Below are 19,481 nucleotides of genomic sequence, written 5' to 3'. Positions count from 1 at the left end.
TTATTATATATGCTCCAGAATATGCAGGCAGAACTTATTGGCGTGATGCTAACAGAACAAGCAGGAGTATTTTCTTATCAAGCAGAACCTTATCCATTGACCACGGCCCATCCCAGCCCTCAAGATGCATTTCTTTGCCCGTATCTTCCCTAATAAATATACCTGGTGCTGTGTTTTAATACATTTTAAAAAGCCTTCCAAGGCAAGACACGACACGCCACTGCCTACACTTCTCCCGCTCAGCCCTCAGGAGAGGAGAGGAGAACCAGTATGTGCTCCCTCTCACCCCCTGCTGTGACTCATGGACAAGTGGGGGCTCCTCTAGCATCAAAGTTACTGTAGGAGCATCCTGTTCTTGTACTATTCTGCCTACAGTGGGTCTCGAGCCAGTCATTTAGTAATGTTTCTGCAGATGAGATGGGAACGTGCTTAATACACTCCTAGAGGATGCTTAACTAGCACAGTGATGAGTGCTGTATAAAAACCAATACAGGACAGCACGTTCCCATCTCATCTGCAGAAACATTACTAAATGACTGGCTCGAGACCCACTGTAGGCAGAATAGTACAAGAACAGGATGCTCCTACAGTAACTTTGATGCTAGAGGAGCCCCCACTTGTCCATGAGTCACAGCAGGGGGTGAGAGGGATGAGATTTTTTTTCCATGTATAGAAACTTACCAGCCCTGGGTTCATGTTCTAATACAGCTTTACCTGTTTCCATTACAGGGACATTGTCAACAACAGGTCATTCTACCAATTATGTGATTGCGGTGGAGATCCCCAGCAGTAAACTCCAGAGGCACTGGATCAAACGGGGCGTAGCCCTGATCTGTGCGCTAGACTTCTAGGAAGCCATAGCAGCAAGGGGTCTGCGCACCAAGGCACAGTTGTACTGTGTATTTGTATGCACTGCTTGGTTAGTGCCGTCAACTAGGGCTAGAACAGGCTTGTAATTAAACCCTGCTCTGGCTGCCCCTGCCTCTCAGAGCTCTTGTTTAGTTGTCATAAATAAAGAAGCTGTTCTATTTTACCAATATTGTGCTTGTTTCTTCTAAGCAGGTGCCCCCCTCTCCTCCTACTAGTGTTTAAACTAGGCAGCAGCTCAAGTCAAGGGCCAAGAAATGCAGAGACCAGCATGGTTCCCACTGCAGGAGCTGGTAACTGACTAGAGCAGCTTAGGCCAGGTGCAATTATTGTGTGTCTGCTGATATTCTACCAGTTGCACTGACTGCTTTATATTTCTATCGCACTGTTCTAGGTACCCAGCCTGCACTCCCCAGCCTCTGTTAACCATCCCTTCCCAAAACAGCCATGTGCTATAGGACAGCTTTATTCTTTCCAACAGGGCTGCTATTTACAGCATATGGTGTTAGACAAAGCCAGAGACCGAGGGCTCTCACCCTCAACAGGGACTAGTAGTGGTTTCAGTCGACAGTCAAGCTCTGTAGAAACTGGGATAGTTGGTAAATCTAGTTCTTCCCTGAGGCAGGTCTGCTTTCACCTGCACCACCACCCTTCCCTTGAAATGCCATTAACAGCTTTGGCTGGCCTGGCAGCTAGCCCCCACCTCCTGCAAGGGGAGGTACTCAAGCCCCTGTGTTTCCTTCGAGAGACAAGCCTGAATGCTGCTACTGGAGAGGAGAAACTCCCTTTCAGCAGTGCTCACAGGGTCACTGTGGGGATAGGACTGCCTACCTGTCAGGCTGTGACAGTATAAAAAGGTAACCCAGCCCCCTCTGTGGAAAAACTCTCACCCAGGCAGGCATGAGCCAGACTCCAGCCTTGGGCAGAAGGGAGAGCAGCTGTGGACACTAGCTCCTTCTGGTGCTTCCACCTTGCCTCAGCTGCAGTGCACTGGGGTTTGTTTAATTTACCTACATGATGGAAATAGGCAGAGTAGCAATTCTTCACTCCGGTGATTGGGGCAGAGCTCACGCTTCACCCCAGCCTCCTTTTTAAAACTATTTGCAGGGATCAGCCATTCAAAGGCCCGATGTTCCTGCCTGAGAAGAAACACCATGGAAGGGGGGGAGGGGTTTGCTGTGTTTCACTAAGGTTTCCTGACCAGCTGTTTGTTTTGAGTTAGGCACTGAAGTTAGTGGAAGGCCATTAAACAAATGCTGCCTCTGCAACCCTTCCCCCTGGGGCTGAAGCATGGTGCAGCAAGGGCCTAATCTCAGCATGGAATGACACCATCTCAAGAACTAGAGCTTCCTCCAGCGGTTGCCCTGCCATGAAGTCACTTAGGCTGAGTGCTGCACCAACTAACTAGCTCCAGCAGTGATCTCCACTGCATCTGGAATCCATGACCAAAGAAGTGTGGGTGGGCCAAGCCAACCCAGCAAGAGAAGGGACAGTGGGTAAGCATGAGAAATCCTACCACACACCAGGTGATGGTCCACCGACAGAGCAACACACAGTGCTAACCCCCCAAGGCACGCTCAGAGGTGAGCAGCCCACCATGACTAACACAAAGACAGCAGCAGCTCAGAGGCATGTCACTGCAGCCCAGAGATGGCCCAGAACAGGCCATCAGGGAGCCAGCTGTGCTCAGGGACGACCAATGTTGCCAGCATCGGTCAGAACCACAAAATAAACAGTTGTGAAATAGAAAATTGATATCAATGTCCCAGAACAGTGTGGAGCTGAAGGCCTGGATACTGGAAACCAGGAGCCATAGCCAGCTGGGGCCAGCACAGACACCCACCAGCATCATCATACTGACTCCAGCTGCCTTTCCCTCAGCAGATTGCTGATTTCCATCAGTCCTGGGCTAGAATGCCATGGAGTATGCAGAGCAACCTGGGACACACTTGTCTAGTAGATCCAAGTGTCTCTGTAGCACTGACACTAGAACTTGCTCTTCACTGCTGCAGGGAGTGCCCATTCCCAGACTCCACAGGGTGCCCAGGCTGTGGCTGATAAAATCCAAATTCCATTTGAAACAGGGTGGGCTCCAACACCACTGAGGACATGAGCGGAAAGGACCCAGTCCTTGTTGGGTCCATCTCCCCTGGGCACAGGGCAACTGGTCCATCCAAGTGCTTGTAGATACAAGCACCAGCTAGCATGAGCAATGTGGGCACATGGTTCCGCTCCCCATCTTGACCACAAGGATGCCACTACTGGCGCTTGGCTTTATATGGACGGGAGCGTTTCCGGCGATCCGGCTTCCTCTGCTTGTGGAGACGCCCAATGCTGACTCCTTGGCGTCTGCGGACAGAGATGTTCTGCTCCACGAGGCTGGCCAGCATTCCTGCAAGAGAGAGCAGAAAAACCGGAGAACTAGCTCAGAAGAACAAGTCTCTCAGCCACCTTCCAGGGTGGAACGTAGACACCTGACACCACATTGTCCCTAGTGAGTTCATCTAACCTTCTACCTAACCGCCCCAGCCCAGTTTTAGGATTCCCATACCAGCAGCTTAACCGTGACCCTTTTTCTAAGCTGGAGACACTGGCTTCCCAGTTCATTCTAGGACAGAAAGTCCTCAGATCCCAGAGCAAAAAGCCCATGATTTCCAGGGAGGTGTAGGAATGTCAGCCCCCATGCTTGCTCCCCTGCTCAGGGCCTCTCTACCGGCAAGAGACCATGAGTTAGTCTTGAGTAGAGCGTCTCGAGTGGACCTTTCAATGTGGCAGCAGTGTGCTAGGATCCCCCGCAGAAACAGCTGATGAGCTCCAGTGAAGTGCAACAACAGGGCAAGCCCTCAGCAACTCCCTGTCTTCAGACAGGCAAGTGGGCATGCCGATTCCAAGGGGTTATGAAACCAAGCAGCTCCAAGCCTCCCCACACTTGCATTGCAAGGAAGCAGCCAGCCTCACCTTCCTGAGCCAGCATGGAGATAAAGGTGCAGATGAATTCATCATAGTTGTGGGTTCTTCTCTGGTCATCAATCTGCAAAGAGGTGGAGGAAGAGAAAACTCAAGGTGAATAGCTACTTCCCGGGGCAGTCATCAAACAGAGCCCAGAATGTGATCCGATCCCTAGAGACAGGAGCCTGGGGTCACCTCTTGGCTGGTTTGGGTTCTAAACTAAGTCCACAATGGATCTGAAAGCAACACCCCAAACCCAGCTCCGGGCTGCTGCCTGTATTGATGCGCTCAGACAGGAGGGATCAGGGAAAAACACTGTTAAGGTGGCCAGATCCAAGGGCAAAGGGTATCTAAAGTGGATTGTCAGGCAAGGAAAGATTTGCCCCAGTTCTGTTTTGCAGACCTACACAGTAAGCCATGTGCCCTCAGGGAAGTGCAGTACAGATCAGAACTAACTGAGTGGGGAGAGTGGAGGAATTCTGCTACGCAGCCAGGCAAGCCCAGCACTTCTCCTGCAGGTTTCTGCCTCAGTTCAGCTGCGCTGCTCACTCAGCGTTCCAAAATTTTTAATGCTGCAGTTTGTTTGTCCTGACCAGGCTTTGTCATCTCAGGACAGGAAGCCTTCCTAGATGGAAGGAGAGGGCTGGCAGAGACCATTCCTTCCTCTCCCCAGGCCTTACCTAAAGAAGTCTCTCCCTGTATGCCCAGTGCGAAGGGCATGTCCCCTGGGGCTATAGCTTGGTTTAGCCTCCTAAGGGATCCAAATAAGCAATCAGCCAGCGCACCTTGAATTTTTTCCTCTTCTCCACCTCCTCCTTCAGGCAGGCCTCATAGTTCACAATCTCAGCTTCCACGCACTTCAGCAGCGCCAGCAGCTCCTGGAAGAGCCCAGCAGAGAGAACATGACCCACCCTGTCCCTTCTGCAGCTCAGTGCCAGGGAGAGGGTGCAGGGAAGACCCCCCCCCACCCCCCCGTAATGCCTGAGCCCAGCAGCCTTCCTAGATCAGTACAACTGGTGCACCAGCCAAGCAGCTCTAAGTCACGTTGCCCCAAGCAGTGGGAAATGCAGGCTTGGGGGCTGTTGGCACAGCAAGGCGTGCCGATATCAAGCCCTGTGTTACAACTAACAGAGGGACAGGGCTTCTCTCACAAGCCACAAGGCTTTGCTGGACAGCAGCATTAGAAGCAGTTCTAAGGGACTGATGAAGTTCCATTTAACTGCAATAGAGTTTGGGACTGCCAAGAGCCCAGGGAGCCAGCGTGGTGGATCTCGCATGGAAAGTCCCAGCATGTCAGGGCCTGATGAGCAAGAGCACAGCACAGATGCCAGGATGGCTCAAGGCACTGGCACCAGCACACACAGCTTTTCTCCTCTAGGAGGGGCAGTAAGCAGCCATCAGCCATTTGGGGCACTGTATAAAACGAGATGGTGGACTCGGCCCAGTTCCTAGTGGACACGTGTCCCTGTGACAAAGCGAGTGGCAAAGCCCGGCCTGCCCTCCCATTCCCAGAGACGGACAGCAGCACCTCAGGAGGGCAGGGTGGGGTAGCTGTGCTAGTGCTGCTAGCTCGGGAAATAAACGGGCTCAGCGGCCATGGGTCGCAGGCCAGCACCTTTCACCAGTACCAAATTCCCTACAATTTAAGGGAATAAAGGTGGCAAGGCTGGTGGACAGAGATTGGGGTTAAAGCACGGGCAGGCTACAAGCAGGAGCTTCCACAGAGACCAAACTGCAAGGAGCAGGTTGTAAAGAAACCTGACTCCTGGCACCCAATGGTTAATCCAATGACTGCACTTGCTACCTGCCCATGGAAACCAGCTCCTGAGGCCTCTGGCAGAGAGGCTGTGCCCCCAGCCGCTAAAGCAGGACCCTGGCTCTGTGGATCTGCCGCCTCGCTCAGGGAAGAACGACAGGACACTCACTTTGGGAGAATACTTCTCCCCGCAAGGGTGATCGCTGGGCCTGCAGAGAGCAACCTTCTCTTTGCTGTCACTTGGCTCACTTGCCTCCTTCTCATCCATTCTGACAGCAGATTGGGCCTCTTCTCTTTGCTTGCTGGAGAGAGGGGAGCTTTTCCCATCGTCTGGGCACACCAGGAAAGAAAGAGTTAGGTACCGTGGCCATGTGCTAACACCTGCTCCCTGCGCCAATGGACATGCTGCCCCCCACCTTGGCATCCAGATAGAAGCAACATTCCATCCCTTCCCTGGTCGTCTCAGGGCCCAGCATCCCACCCTCTCACCCATGGCAGAACCGAGGTCTTTCCCTTCAGCCTACTGCCTTGGGAGAGCCCTGGGTCCCCCATCTCCCACCCAGAATGACTGGTCCTTCCCCATCACCTACCTGTGATGGCAAGAGGGCAGAACACCCCTTCCTCAGTGAGGCACAGCAGGCCGGTGCTGATGATAGGCCCCAGGTCCCTCACGGCCCGGTTGTACCGCATGCAGTCCACACGCAGCAGGCTGTCCTCCTCCCCAAAGAGCACCTTGGAGATGTGGGAGGTGACGGGGCTGGAGGGCCGGGTAGGGTTAGCCGAGCGGATGGGGGAGCGCAGCGGGGAGTTGAAGGCGCTGCCGATCTCCGAGGCAGTGTCCGTGCTCTCGTTGCTGGGCGTGGGGGAGGGCTGTGAATGGGCAACCACGGCTACGGTGGCGCCCCCACTCCCGGTCTTGATGGAGAGGGGGATGGAAAGGTCCTTCTGGGACTCCTTGAGCTTCTCCGCCAAAACGTTGATGGTGTTGGGCTGGAGGATGGAGAGCTGGCTGTCTGCTGCCCCGGCCACGAGCTCCTGCTTCCCCTGCCCCTTCCTCTTATACCTGCCCAAGGACACAGAACAGGAGATCAAGCACAGGCGACAGCACGTATGGGGAGGGAAGCTGCAGGCGGCACCAGGTCTGGCACCCCAACAGCTGGGGAAGGCTGACATGTTACAGTCCCTAGCACTCACAAGCAATTAGCTAGGACACAGAATACAGAAGCAATGCTTGAAGCACCTCCAGGAGTTCAGATCACTCCGAGCCTGGCCCAATGGAACATGGCAAGCTGAGGAAATGGGGAACAGCTCACATGACTGGAAAGGTCAGTCAGTGCTTTGCCCCGCAGAGCCGAGGGCTTCCCAAAGGCACAGACTGATCAGCTCAGCCTTCATGCTCTAGCACGTCCGACGTGAGAACAGGAGTGTTAGCAGCTCAGGGTAGGGACCTACTCAGCACCCAGCGCTCTAGAAATAATGACAGTGGCAGTGTGGACTCACACACAGAAGGCCTGGTCTATACTAGGAAATTAGGTTGGTCTACCGATGTGAAAAATCCACATCCTGGGCGACGCAGTTAAACCAACTAACCCCCAGTGTAGCCAGCGTTAGGTTGATGAGAGAACCCCTCCCGTCAGGTAGTGTCTACACTGAAGCGCTATTTTAAGCGTAGACAAGGCCAGAGTCTGTTTTTTCACTTTCCCTCTCCAGGGAGGCATCACTGAACCGCAATGCAATGGGCCAATCACAATGTCATTTCATCTCATTTACAGCGTCACCGGTTTGGAACTCACCATAAGCCATTTCCACCATGCAAACAACACTTCACAATTCTCTGCTCCCTTCCCTCCGAGGATCTCAAAGCCCTCCACAAACTCATGGATTTAGCCTCCCGACACCTTTCAAAGCCACCATCCGGATTGCATGGATGGGGCCAAACGCAAAGATTTCAAAGCCATCCACTAATTCCGAGTGCTCACCTTGTCACCTCAGTTCTCAGAGGGGCTGGACACCTGCACTTGTCACTGACATCAATGGGAGCTGTGGGGACTCCCAGGCCTGATAGACAAGCTCCGGGGTCCTGATTCAGAATGGGAGCATTTCACACCCACTGGGCATTGGGGTAAGTGACTGTTCAAGATGAAGGGCAGTGGGGAACCAGGGCTTATGTGCCTCAAGTTGGGCACCCAAAATTAATTGAGCCTTGAAAATTTGTACGTAAACTATTTGCCTCAGGCCACAATGATAGCGTCCCCTGCCTCTCAGTCTTGTGTTTAAACCACAAGATCATCCTTCCCCTACACATTCCTAAAACTGATCATCATTCAAGCACAGCACTAGCCTCCTTTACCACCACCAAGATCCAAGTAAGAGCGCTAGTTCCCACCCCGCCACGCTCCTCTGGTCCTCTTTCGCTTTCCCTCCCCCGCCACAGTCCCCCAGGAGCGCAGCACGCTGTAGGAGCTGGTATGAGCCGACTCAGGGAGGCACACTTGGAGATAAGCCCCAGCAAGGTGTGGCTTAAGCACAGACTAGTTGAAGAGATCAACTGACCACGGCTGGATGAATATCCAGCAGGGCCTCTTTCGCCAGCCAGTCTGTGCTCAGGACGGGGACACGGACACGGACACAGACAAGGACACGGACACACACGCCCCGCCCCGCCCCACAAGCACTCCATCTGCCAGGGCTGCCTTCGCACCCAGCCAACACAGGGGATCTCGGTTGGCTGGAGCGACTGCTCACCTACCTGGTAAAACACTTCCCTTGGGCATCCTCCGCCTCACTCGTCTACACTAGGGAACTCAAGGGTCTGGGGGGAAAAGCTCGCCCCCTGCTGGGGGCACACTCTGCTTAAGCAAAAGCAAGGCCTTATGCTCCCAGCAGCCTGAGATCTCAGCTCCATCCATTACCTGATGGCAGGGGCAGTGTTACAAACTTCCTCCTCCTCCTCCTCGTCATAGTCATCCTCATCATCGGAGTAGTGCTGGTGCTGGCGGACCGGAACCCGGCTACGGCCCACTCCCGCTGCAAGGTCCTCCTCTTCCTGCAAAACACACCCACTCACTGCCTGAAAGGCCCATCCTGGGCAGGGGACCACATGCAGTCAGCCCTCCTTGGAAATGGGGCAAAGACACTTCAACGCAGGCCTGAGGCTGGCTGCGCCACATCCCTAACCGCAGCCCAGGGGTAGCCCCTTTCTCGGGGAAGGGATTCAGAGATTCAATCCTGGGCACACGCACATACACGCTGACCAGATTCGCCCTGGGGCACTTCTAGGTCCAGCCAAACATGATCTCAACATAGAACTGAACCCATCAAAGCTCAGGAACAAAAATCCCAGGGCTCAGTGCTTTGGCCTCTATTTCCCCACAGAAACTAAGTGAAACAAATGTGCCTAGAGCATGGTTTATCTGGTCATGTAAATCTAGAACAGGCTAAAAACCCAGCAATGCATCCCCAGAGGGGACAGCAGGAGAGATACCTTTTAACAGATCAGTGGAAACAGAGCGTGCCCGACTCCATTTGTGTCTTGTTCTCTCTGGCGTATATAACCTGGCTTTGCCTGTATTCGTTCATAAGGAGCTGTGGAAGTGCTACAAACCTCCAGCCAAACCTGGGGCTCTGTGGGACCTGACCTCGCACTCTGGTGGAGTCAGTTGCTGGATCCAGAGGGGTAGAAAGTTTCCCCAAAACTTCATTTATGAGGCTTAAGAGGCACAGCCTAGAACACTGGCTTTCTCCGGCCTGCAGCCCCCAATGGGAAGAAAGGCCAGGCCTCACGTACCTGCATGGGCGACTTGGCGTAGTTGTGGTTATCCAAGAAGGCTGGGAGTCTCTGCACAATGGGATTGGGGTTTGCGGGAGCACCGTTGATGCAGCTACCAGATGGCTTTGTTACCGGTTTGGATTTGTTGGGCAGGCTCTGTGTGGAGGCAGGGTGGCCCTGGCCAGTAGAGTCCTCAGTGCTCTCTGTAACACACACACCCTACATCAAAGAGAAGCTTTTCTCGATGGACTCAAGCTCCTTTGATTCTAGATGCTCTACTTAACCTCTTTCCTGCCCCACAACAGCAGTTGAACTTTTGTGCCCCTCTCCAGCCCAATACACTGCCAAGAGCAATAATAAGCATGGCGTAAGTTCTGCCTTTCTCAAATTCTGTAACTGCATCCCTACCAGCGGCAGGGCACAGGCCAGCAAATGGGGGGTATAGACCAGAGTAAATCCATGCCCCGAGGCCCTGGGACACCATGCACAGCTGTATTTGGGAGCAGAACAATCAAGGCCAAGCCAGCACTGCTCCACCCGATTCCATGGAGGGACCCAGGACTCCAGAGTCAAGTTATCAAGCCACAGCTGGGTGCCTTTGCCCCAGGACTATCATCCCGGCAGAGTGAGTCCCATACCTGGGTGTGAACTCTCCGGGGCCAGCTGTGCTCTGCTCGTCTCCAGTGCCAGACACGCCTTGCTGCTGGCCGGCTTGGACTCCTCGGCCAGCTGAGACTCCTGGGACTTTTGGGTCTGAATCAGCTCCGGCTGAGTTACCCGGATAAGCTTGAAAGCAAAAGACAATCTGCACCTGACTGTTGAACCGGATGCTTCTCATAACCAGTCACGCAAGTCACAGGGCTATGGGAGGGAAGCAGATGAACCCACACTGCTGAGCCAACTTCCCAGCACCCGCGTGCAGCCAGGAAAGGAAGTAGAATCAGCTGGTTGCTTGCCCTGCTGGAATGCCACCGGGTTAGAAGTGATTGACCACTGGGCTAAATGGTCAATAGAGCAAAGCCTGGGAAATGCAGGGCATGGAACTGAAAGCCTATGCAGGGAAAGCAGCCACATGAGACTACACTGAGCTCAGCTACAGGATGGAGGCATAGAGCATGGTACCAACCACAGGCAAAGGGCGACGGAAGGTGCTCCTCCCACATGTCCTAGGAGCCAAGCTCCCCACAGGCTGGAGTGAGAGAGAAAGCAGGGCCTGGCAGTGCCTGGAGAAGCCAGAAATTACAGGCTGATGGTAAACCCAGCTCATTCGTTCAGCTAGCTCACCCATTCCTACCTGCTGCAGGGCCTCCAATACAGTCTGCCTGTTCATCTTCAGGATGTGCAGCTTAGATTCGTATTTCATCCTCCGGTCGGGCACCACCGCCATGAGGTTGAAACGGATGTCATGGTACGGCTCCCTGAGGCAAACCACACCCAGCTCGTTAGCCTCGGCTCAGCCAGAGGAAGGAGCTGCCCCAACAAACCACTAATGGGTGTTTGGATGCCACCAGAACGCAACAGCAGGTCCCAGGCAGCAATGCAGGTTAAACCAATATACTCATGGTCAACACAGCATTCCATGAGGCAATAAAACAGCTTCACAGCACCCAGAAAAACAGCGTGCGGTTAACTTAGTCTCAGTGTAAGAAGACACACGGTCATGCACATTACGTGACTTTTATGCCACATGCTGCAGACCTTCCTCCATTTGGGCTCCCCTATAAACAGGGGCACAAGGAACCCAACTGGCCGAGCAGGGCTCCAACTGTGTGGCTAGCTGGGTAGGAGATTCCTTAGCCAATTGGCAGGGCTGTATGTTGTCATTGAGTATTTGGGAACAAATTGATGATTTCAAGTCAGATAAGTCACAGGTTGCCTCATCTGTGCTTCACAACATGGCCCCTGCAGGTACATCCTCACTCCACTGCAGGGGTGGGAACCTGGGGTTGTTACTTTCAGAGGCCAGCTGCGGGGCAATCAAAACTCACCTTGTACGGAGGACAAAACCCTACCAAACTTTGACCACCACAGTTTGGGTCACAGAAGTCGTGAGTAGGAGGGAAGGGACATTCTTACACTTGGGAGTAAGGTTCATTGCCTGCCTCTGCTATGGATTTCTAGTATCACCTTAAGCCAAGTCACTTCACCTCTCCATACTATTGCGGTTCCCCTCCTGAAAGTGGGGACCCCCTTCCCTCCGCCCCGAGGCGCTGGGAGGTGTCAGACACTACCCTGGGCAGGATCACGTAAGGCCCGAGGTAGGTAGTTACAAAGCCATAACAATTCATCCAAGCAGCAGCCCATTGGGAAGAATGGAAAGCACTCATGCTGCATGGTAGCACAGCACACCCACTTGTGAGGTTTGGGTTACTTGGTCCCACCTCCTGAGCCACACAGCAGCCAGGGCACTCCTTCATTAGCCCAGAGGCCTCTCCTAAGGCAGATGGTAATGGAGGGAAGGCCAGCCTCCATTCATTCTTGCCACAGACACTTCTGGGAGAATAGTGGTTTCTTGTTCCCAAGATGGGCGTCAGAATATTCACTTCAGGGGTCCCTCATTCACAAGGAAGTGCTCTGACACCACATCAGACAATCATTGTCTGTCCTACAGCAGTCAGGGACGATGAGCCTGCCAGGACATTCCCACAAGTGGAAACCCAGTGGCTGCTAAACCACGTTCTGAGTAACCGAGAGCATAAGTTACACAGACGTTTGGGCCCTCACGCTGCAGCATTTGTGGGTGCTCTGAGATCACAGCTGAGCCCCTCTGCAGACTTCCTAAGAGGCTCAATTCAACAACAACAGGGTCAAGCAAAAGCCACCTAACTGGTCTCCAATGTTGCTATGACTAGGGATCTGTGCAAGTGAAGATCCACTGTTACCATCCCTTCTCCTGCATTCTGATTGGCTGCATAGCTATTCGGAGAAACATCATGTTGCAATGAGAGAACATTTCCCTGCCTCTTCAGACAACTAGTCAGATTGCAGAAGAGACAAAAAAAGTTAATAGAACTCATGGCCTACACACGTGTGAAGCGTCTCACGCTCCTATAGCACGGAGTAACCCTCTCCCCTCTATGTGGGGCCCAGTAATCCAGGTCTGAAAAGTTTGCTATTTGCTAAAATGCACCCCTGAGCTGTCATGCTGTAAAGCAAACACCGAGGTGTGTCGAGGGAAAGCCCACCCCCCTGAGCTCATCTGGGCATTTACCCTGCTGTGGCCAGGCCAATTCGCTCCATGATCACCCTCCTGGCTTTGTCTGTCCACTCTTCATCCTCAGCCCAAGGCCCTGGGAAAACAAGAGAAAGCAAGTTAGTAAAGCAGGCCAAGATCCCTAGGCCGCTTGGGTCCAGCAATCCACATAGATGAGCAGCATCTTCTGAATAGTCAGTTCCATCAGCAAGTCACGCCAGGGATGGGGACCCACTTCCGTCTCTAAGACGATATCAATCCTGCCTTGGGCTCACTTTACCCAGTCTATGCAACGGGCTCAATTCTGGTGTGTACTGCATACGGCTATATACAGCACATCATCTCCTGCTCTGCCCTCCAACAACAGTTGGGGCTGGGATTTGTGCTGGTGAACCAGAGATGCAACAAGAGACACTTAGAGCATGCTTGCCATTCACAGGATAGATTGCACACCAGTCCTTCTGCCAGGAGATTCCCTCCCTTGTAACCTTGCTCTAGCTGAAGAGTGCAGAGGTAGTTACAATTTCCTGGATGGGAACAAGTCTGGAGTCAAAAAGCCCAAAGCTTGACCCATCGAAAGGAAACAGATTTAGATCTTCACAACATAAGAACATCCATACTGAGTCAGACCAAAGGTCTATCTAGCCCAGTATCCTGTCTTCTGACAGTGGCCAATGCCAGGTGCCCCAGAGGGAATGACCAGAACAGATAATCATCATGTGATCCAGCCCCTGTTGCTTATTCCCAGCTTCTGGCAAACAGAGGCAAGGGACACTATCCCTACCCATCCTGGCTAATAGCCTTTGATGGACCTATCCTCCATGAACTTATCTAGTTCTTTTTTGAACCCTGTTATAGTCTTGGCCTTCACATCATCATCTTCACAACTGTGCGCTGTGTGAAGAAATACTTCCTTTTGTTTGTTTTAAACCTGCTGCCTATTAATTTCATTTGGTAACCCCTAGTTCTTGTGTTACAAGGAGGAGTAATTTACTTATTTACTTTCTCCACACCAGTCATGATTTTATAGACCTCTATTGTATCCCCCCCCAGTCATCTCTTTTCCAAGCTGAAAAGTCCCAGTCTTATTAATCTCTCCTCACACTGTTCCATACTCCTAATCATTTTTGTTGCCCTTTTCTGAACTTTTTTCCAATATATCTTTTTGGAGATGGGGCGACCACATCTGCACGCAGTATTCAAGATGTGGACACACCATGGATTTATATACATGCAATATGATATTTTTTCATCTTATTATCTATTCCTTTCTTAATGATTCCCAACCTTCGGTTCGCTTTTTTGACTGTTGTTGCACATTGAGTGGATGTTTTCAGAGAACTATCCACAATGACTCCAAGATCTCTCGAGTGGTAACAGCTAATTTAGACCCTATCGTTTTATATGTATAGTTGGGATTATGTTTTCCAATGTGCATTACTTTGCATTTATCAACATTGACTTTTATCTGCCATTTTGTTGCCCAGTCACCCAGTTTTGTGGAATCCCTTTGTAACTTTTCACAGTCTGCTTTGGACTTAATTATCTTGAGTAGTTTTGTAGCATCTGCAAATTTTGCTACTTTACTGTTTACCCCTTTTTCCAGATCATTGAGGAATATGTTGAATAGGACTGGGCCCAGTGCCAGAGGGAGATGCCCATCAGGAAGGTCAATTCAATGAGCCTAATGAGATGTCAGGTGTGATGCAAGTGGTCACTGTATGTGCTCCAGCAACGTCAAGGAAACATACACAGCAAGTGTCATGTCCTGGGGTCACACACAGGCGAGTCTTTGCTAGACATCCCTGTGGCTGTGGGTGCTGGGGCTCCTTACCATGGTCGATGGGATAGACCTTCAGCCCGTCAAGCTCGAAGAGCCGTCCCTTGATGGGAACGTAACTGACGAAGTGAAAAGCCTCCATGGTCCGCACAGCACTGATTCCATTCTGCTTTTCGGGCAGGTGCCGAGGCTCTGGCCTGCAAAGGCAATACATCCGAGAGGTCAATGCAGCAGCAGCAACCGCCCTTCCCCCAGGGAGCAGAGCTGCTGGGGACACCCACACTCACCTGGCATGGCTGTTATGGGCCTTGGCCAGCTCCGGAGCATTCCCAATGGCATAACCTTTACTCTGCAAAAAGCAAAGGGAGATTATAAAAACCCCTGAGGTGGAGGGACGCGATAGCTGGAATCCCTCAACTGAGCACCTCTAATCCAGGTCTCTGGAAACGCCTCCCTCATCTGTGGGCATCTCATTAACAGATTTACACAGGGCTTTACAAGAATGGATCAAGACCTGGAGAGACAAACCCAAGGTAAAGACATAGTACCAGTTCCAGAGGAGGAAGTCAAGAGCATTACTGTGGGGAAGGAAGGAGGAAGTACTTGAAGAGGTGGGTGCTTGGCTAGAGGGTATGGAGAATATTCCAGACCTAGGGGACAGCACAGAGCTAGGCAAGAGCAAAGGAGATAGACTAAGGGGGAAGTAAGGAGAAAGGATTAGGAAGAACGTAAGAACAAAGGGGGAGGAATGAGACCAGAAGCTTGGGTGAGGGCATGACTACCTAAGGAGCAATCCCTTTACAAAAACCTCACAGGAAAGGAGCAGGGTCCCCACAGCAAGATGCATCCCTCAGATGCTCCCCCAAAGCCCCACCGCCACAGGCCACCCCATACCTCTGGGCTGAACCCCTTGGTGAAATCCTTCATGCGACTCAGCGTCGGCCCCAGGTCCACATTGCTGCAGTTCAGGAGGACACTCAACAAGGCATGGGTGGCACAGGAATTGGGAATCAGCTAAAGGGCAAACAGACCAAGTTAAACAACAGAAAGAGGATGATACTTCAGCATCACCACCTGGGAGTTACTCAGCACCCTGCAGTAACTGGTGCCGAAAAATAGCACAAAAGCTGCCTGGAGCACTAAATTGACCAACACAACCCCTTCCCGGTCAGTGTCCCCAGGTCAATCACACCATACCCCTGTGAGCAGCTGTTCAAGGCAAAGGCAAATGCCAGGCCTCGTGCAGATTGACTGAACCTCTGTGGTAACAGCTGACTTGGATTCCCTCAACCCTTCCAGCCTGCTGCAAGGTCCAGGAGCAGACAAGGGAAGAAGCTAGACATACAGCCATTTAATAAAGCTTACAGAAAACATGGCACCATGGGAGAATGCAGTTCCAGAACATTTGAGGGCTGGAGTTGCACTCATTTAAGCGTCCTTCTCCCAAAATGCTGTGAAACCCCCCTGATTCACCTCCAGCATGGGACTATACCAAACACATCAGTCGATGCTCTGCAAGATCACAATGCTGGCTAAAATCCTGATCCCTTTCTCCAGAGCAGGCTGCACGCTTTGTGCACTCAGCACAGCACTCTGGGCTCCAAAGAAATGCTAGATCCCAAGCAAATCCTCTGGCCTTTCCTACCAGCCATGTGTTAAGGAGTGATCCAGGGAAAGTGTTAGTTTCACATATCCCCACTGTCCAGGACTCCCAAATCTCCCAATCTCTGTTGTTCGGTCCCCATTTCCAACTGCCCCTCAGATAGCTGCAGCCTTCATTATGTCCCAAAATACACCTGGGTGACAAATATAAAAGCCAAACCCAAGCTGGGACAAGGACTCATGATCAGCGAATAGGCTAAGTGTACAATCCCCCCAGAACCATGCTTTCGACCAATCGGGGTAACTACTCTATACCTATTGACCATTCCTTCCCAAGTCTTCCACATTTTAGGTAGCTACAGATTATACCAACGCATGAAAGAGTCCTCACTGCCCACTCTCCCACAGCGGCGTCCGGAGAGACACGCCTCGCCCTCCACTCCCAGCCAACCTACCTGATGAGCAAAGAACATATTATTGACGATGTCATCGTCAATCACCGATGTCTCGTCCACCAGGGTGGATACCTTCCGGCGAGACCGGCGCTCTTCGATCCATTTGAAGAGGAAGATGAACCCGTACACGGGGCTGTCAGGGAAAGAAATGCAATGGGGGTGGAGTTAGCAACTGACCAGTTTAGAAGGGTTTCCATCAACATGAACTGTGCCGCTTCAGTCAGTCAAGCGCCAGAGGCGTTTTCAGTTTAAACCACAATTTGTGGGGAGAAAAAAAGGAGAGGCATTAAAGCCAACCCCCATCCTACTGGGAAGTGCCACAGCTGTCCTTGTTCCCCACACTCCAGCTGATTATTCTAGTCTGATATTCAAACCAGGCATCTCAGAGAGCACCCAAGTCTGTAATCTTTGTGATTTAATGGAACAGGGAACTGCGGCCAATGGGAGCTGCTGGGGGCACTGCCTGAAGCAAGAGCAACACACAGAGCCCTGTGCCCCCCCTTCCCCACATTCCGGCCGCTTCCCGGAGCGGCAGGGGGCAGGGCAGGCAGGCTGCCTATCCTTCCCCCGGTGCACGTCGGGCTGGAGCCGCTCTAGGTAAATGCTGGGGGGTGGGGGCATGAGGAACTCGTGGGCCGCAGAAAACAACCCCCCGGGCCACGTGTTTGAGACCCCTGCTGTAGACCATGCTGGTGCGAACTAAAAGCTCTCTAGTACATGTTAACTTCATACTGAACAGCACTGCATTAATGTGAAATAGGGAACTTTTAGTGCGCAGTAGGGTCTACAAAACCAATTAATACCAACATATTAGTGCCTTTAGAAATCACACCCCCGTACTCCGTGTTACTACTCTGCGTAGACATGCCCTGAGAAATTTTTGCTTGATGAAATCTACTTCAGCAAGTCGTGCTGCTGAGTGAGTAACTTACCCCTGGCATTTGCTTTGTAGATCATAGATCTCCTCAACCTGCACCCCTTTAACTCCTAAAAAAAGAGAGAGCAGGAATCAGTGCGACGAGACCAGCAGAAGGGAGCCAGAGCACATGTCACAGATGAAACCCATCTTGCAGAAAAGCTCTCGTACTCACCAAAATCCTCTACTAACAGGGTGAAGAGACCTGAAGAGGAACAAAACAGCGAGATTACTTCTGGCTGTGAAGTTCATGCTGCTACACGAAAGGCAGACAGAAAATCTTCTGCCCCTTACCTCTGACTAGTGCTGTAGGGCTCCCATGGCAAATTTTGAAGGAAACTATAAGTTTGGAATTGTGATTAAAAATAATGCACCACAACAAGATTTGCTCCTGACCTGGACATTGCCCCATAGTTCTTATCCGAGTGGTTTCCTGGCTCATGCTGCCTGAATAGAGATTTTTTTAAATATTTTGGGTTTAACATTTTTAGGAGACCTTCTTCCCAACCTGATCTTCCTGCTCAGCCCTGGTGGTGGAGAGGATACCTACACGTTCAAGGTATTGACGAAAATGACTGCTGAAACAAAAATGATTAGGGGGCTGGGGCACATGACTTACGAGGAGAGGCTGAGGGAACTGGGGTTATTTAGTCTGCAAAAGAGAAGAGTGAGGGGGGATTTGATAGCTGCTTTCAACTACCTGAAGGGGGGTTCCAAAGAGGATAGAGCTCAGCTGTTTTCAGTGGTGGCAGATGGCAGAACAAGAAGCAATGGTCTCAAGTTGCAGTGGGGGAGGTCTAGGATGGATACTAGGAAACACTAATAGGAAGCACTGGAATGGGTTACCTAGGGAGGTAGTGGAATCTCCATCCTTAGATGTTTTTAAGGTCCAGCTTGACAAAGCCCTGACTGGGATGATTTAGTTGGTGTTGGTCCTGCTCTGAGCAGCGGATTGGACTAGATGACCTCCTGAGGTCTCTCCCAACCCTAATATTCTATGATTGACCCACTACTGCCACCAAACTGTCTAGGAAGTGATATAAGTCCATCATAGTAGGAGCCTCCCAAGCATTTAAAAAGAGAAATCATCTTGCTTTCTTCCCATCAGTAGGAGGAGGAGCTTAATTTGTTTAAAGGATATTTTATTTATTTATGTTTGTATGAAAGTAGAAGAATAACTTATTACAGGAAAGCTAGATCAAAGAAATTAGTTTGCCATTTAGATCTGAGAGCTGTGAAACATGTCTTCATTCTTCTCTCTTGTGGAAGTGAGTACCATAAGCTAGGTCCAGCTGGTAGAAAACTTGTTTCCCACATGTACAAGATGAGAGACACTATCCTGGAATGCAATGACACCAAGACTGTGATAAACAGCCAAACAAACATGAATTGCCAGTGTGATGCTGTAGCTAAGAAGGCTAACATGAACCTCAGGTGTTTAAGCAGGGGGAAGATCAAGTAGATGTAGGGAGGTGGTTCTGTATATGACATCAGAGAGACCATTCATGGACTACTATGTACTGGAAAGAGTTCAGAGAAGAACGATTCAAGGACCAAGAAGTAATAGAATTGAAGTCTATACATAAATGCGATGTCCTAGCCTAATAAAAGGATTCTCTCCTTGAAACCACAGAGATAAAAGTTATGGTATATCAATTACAACAACAGTCATCAGAGCACATCATATAAAAGATGCACTTAATACCACAGCCTCAGGTTTATTTGCAGGGCAATATTTGCATGTCTCTGTCCAACAACAGGACAGGACAGGACAGGAGCCAAGACTTAGAGGGTTTTGGTCTATATATAAACAGCGCTCAGGGCTGCAGACAGAGCTATAAGAGCAAAACTGAGCTAAGAATCCCCCAGTTTCTGTAACTCAGCCCTGAGGAATGCAAGCCCTGGAGCGCATTGGGGGGCCTTTCTCCTCATAGACTCTAAGTGTATGTAAACACTGCAGCTAGGCAGGGTAACTCCCAGCTCAGCTAGACATACACACACGGGCTAGCCAGTCGAGTACATACCTAAAACCTTGAATGGATTGTATTTAGGCAGCTAGCCCAAGCCGCCACCAGTGCTGCCGCAGCCACACAGCAGTTTTTAGCACACTAGCTTGATCCAAATTACACCTCCCAGCTGCAGTGTAGACGGACGCATAGAATTTACGGCCATAGGAGACCACCAAATCATCTAG

General features: G+C 51.3%; 2 protein-coding genes across 10 annotated transcripts in view; one reads left to right on the top strand and one right to left on the bottom strand.

Moving 5' to 3' along the window:
* DNAH1 (dynein axonemal heavy chain 1) overlaps positions 1–1,734 on the top strand; it is a 160,018-nt gene extending 158,284 nt beyond the window's left edge. For all 6 annotated transcript variants that reach the window (XM_065551361.1, XM_065551362.1, XM_065551365.1 and 3 more), the window contains one exon: positions 730–1,734. In XM_065551361.1, coding sequence (XP_065407433.1) covers positions 730–851 — 122 coding nt within the window. In that variant the 3' untranslated portion in view covers positions 852–1,734. The remainder of the gene's footprint in view (positions 1–729) is intronic.
* Positions 1,318–19,481, bottom strand: part of BAP1 (BRCA1 associated protein 1) — a 28,094-nt gene continuing 9,930 nt past the window's right edge. For 3 of the 4 annotated variants that reach the window (XM_065551368.1, XM_065551367.1, XM_005285252.5), the window contains exons 2-17: positions 17,463–17,492; positions 17,304–17,358; positions 16,372–16,504; positions 15,209–15,328; positions 14,602–14,663; positions 14,369–14,511; positions 12,553–12,631; positions 10,636–10,759; positions 9,980–10,127; positions 9,360–9,544; positions 8,485–8,618; positions 6,163–6,635; positions 5,742–5,902; positions 4,602–4,694; positions 3,826–3,898; positions 1,318–3,259 (exon numbers count right to left, since the gene is read on the bottom strand). In XM_065551368.1, the coding sequence (XP_065407440.1) occupies positions 3,126–3,259; positions 3,826–3,898; positions 4,602–4,694; positions 5,742–5,902; positions 6,163–6,635; positions 8,485–8,618; positions 9,360–9,544; positions 9,980–10,127; positions 10,636–10,759; positions 12,553–12,631; positions 14,369–14,511; positions 14,602–14,663; positions 15,209–15,328; positions 16,372–16,389 (1,947 nt within the window). In that variant the 5' untranslated portion in view covers positions 16,390–16,504; positions 17,304–17,358; positions 17,463–17,492 and the 3' untranslated portion in view covers positions 1,318–3,125. The remainder of the gene's footprint in view (positions 3,260–3,825; positions 3,899–4,601; positions 4,695–5,741; positions 5,903–6,162; positions 6,636–8,484; positions 8,619–9,359; positions 9,545–9,979; positions 10,128–10,635; positions 10,760–12,552; positions 12,632–14,368; positions 14,512–14,601; positions 14,664–15,208; positions 15,329–16,371; positions 16,505–17,303; positions 17,359–17,462; positions 17,493–19,481) is intronic. The other variant, XM_024108770.3, reaches the window with a different exon arrangement.

Source organism: Chrysemys picta, chromosome 7 (assembly GCF_011386835.1).
Source record: "Chrysemys picta bellii isolate R12L10 chromosome 7, ASM1138683v2, whole genome shotgun sequence".
NCBI lineage: Eukaryota > Metazoa > Chordata > Testudines > Emydidae > Chrysemys > Chrysemys picta.
The sequence above is the reverse complement of the archived record's forward strand: the minus strand, read 5'-3'. Positions and strand labels throughout refer to the sequence as shown.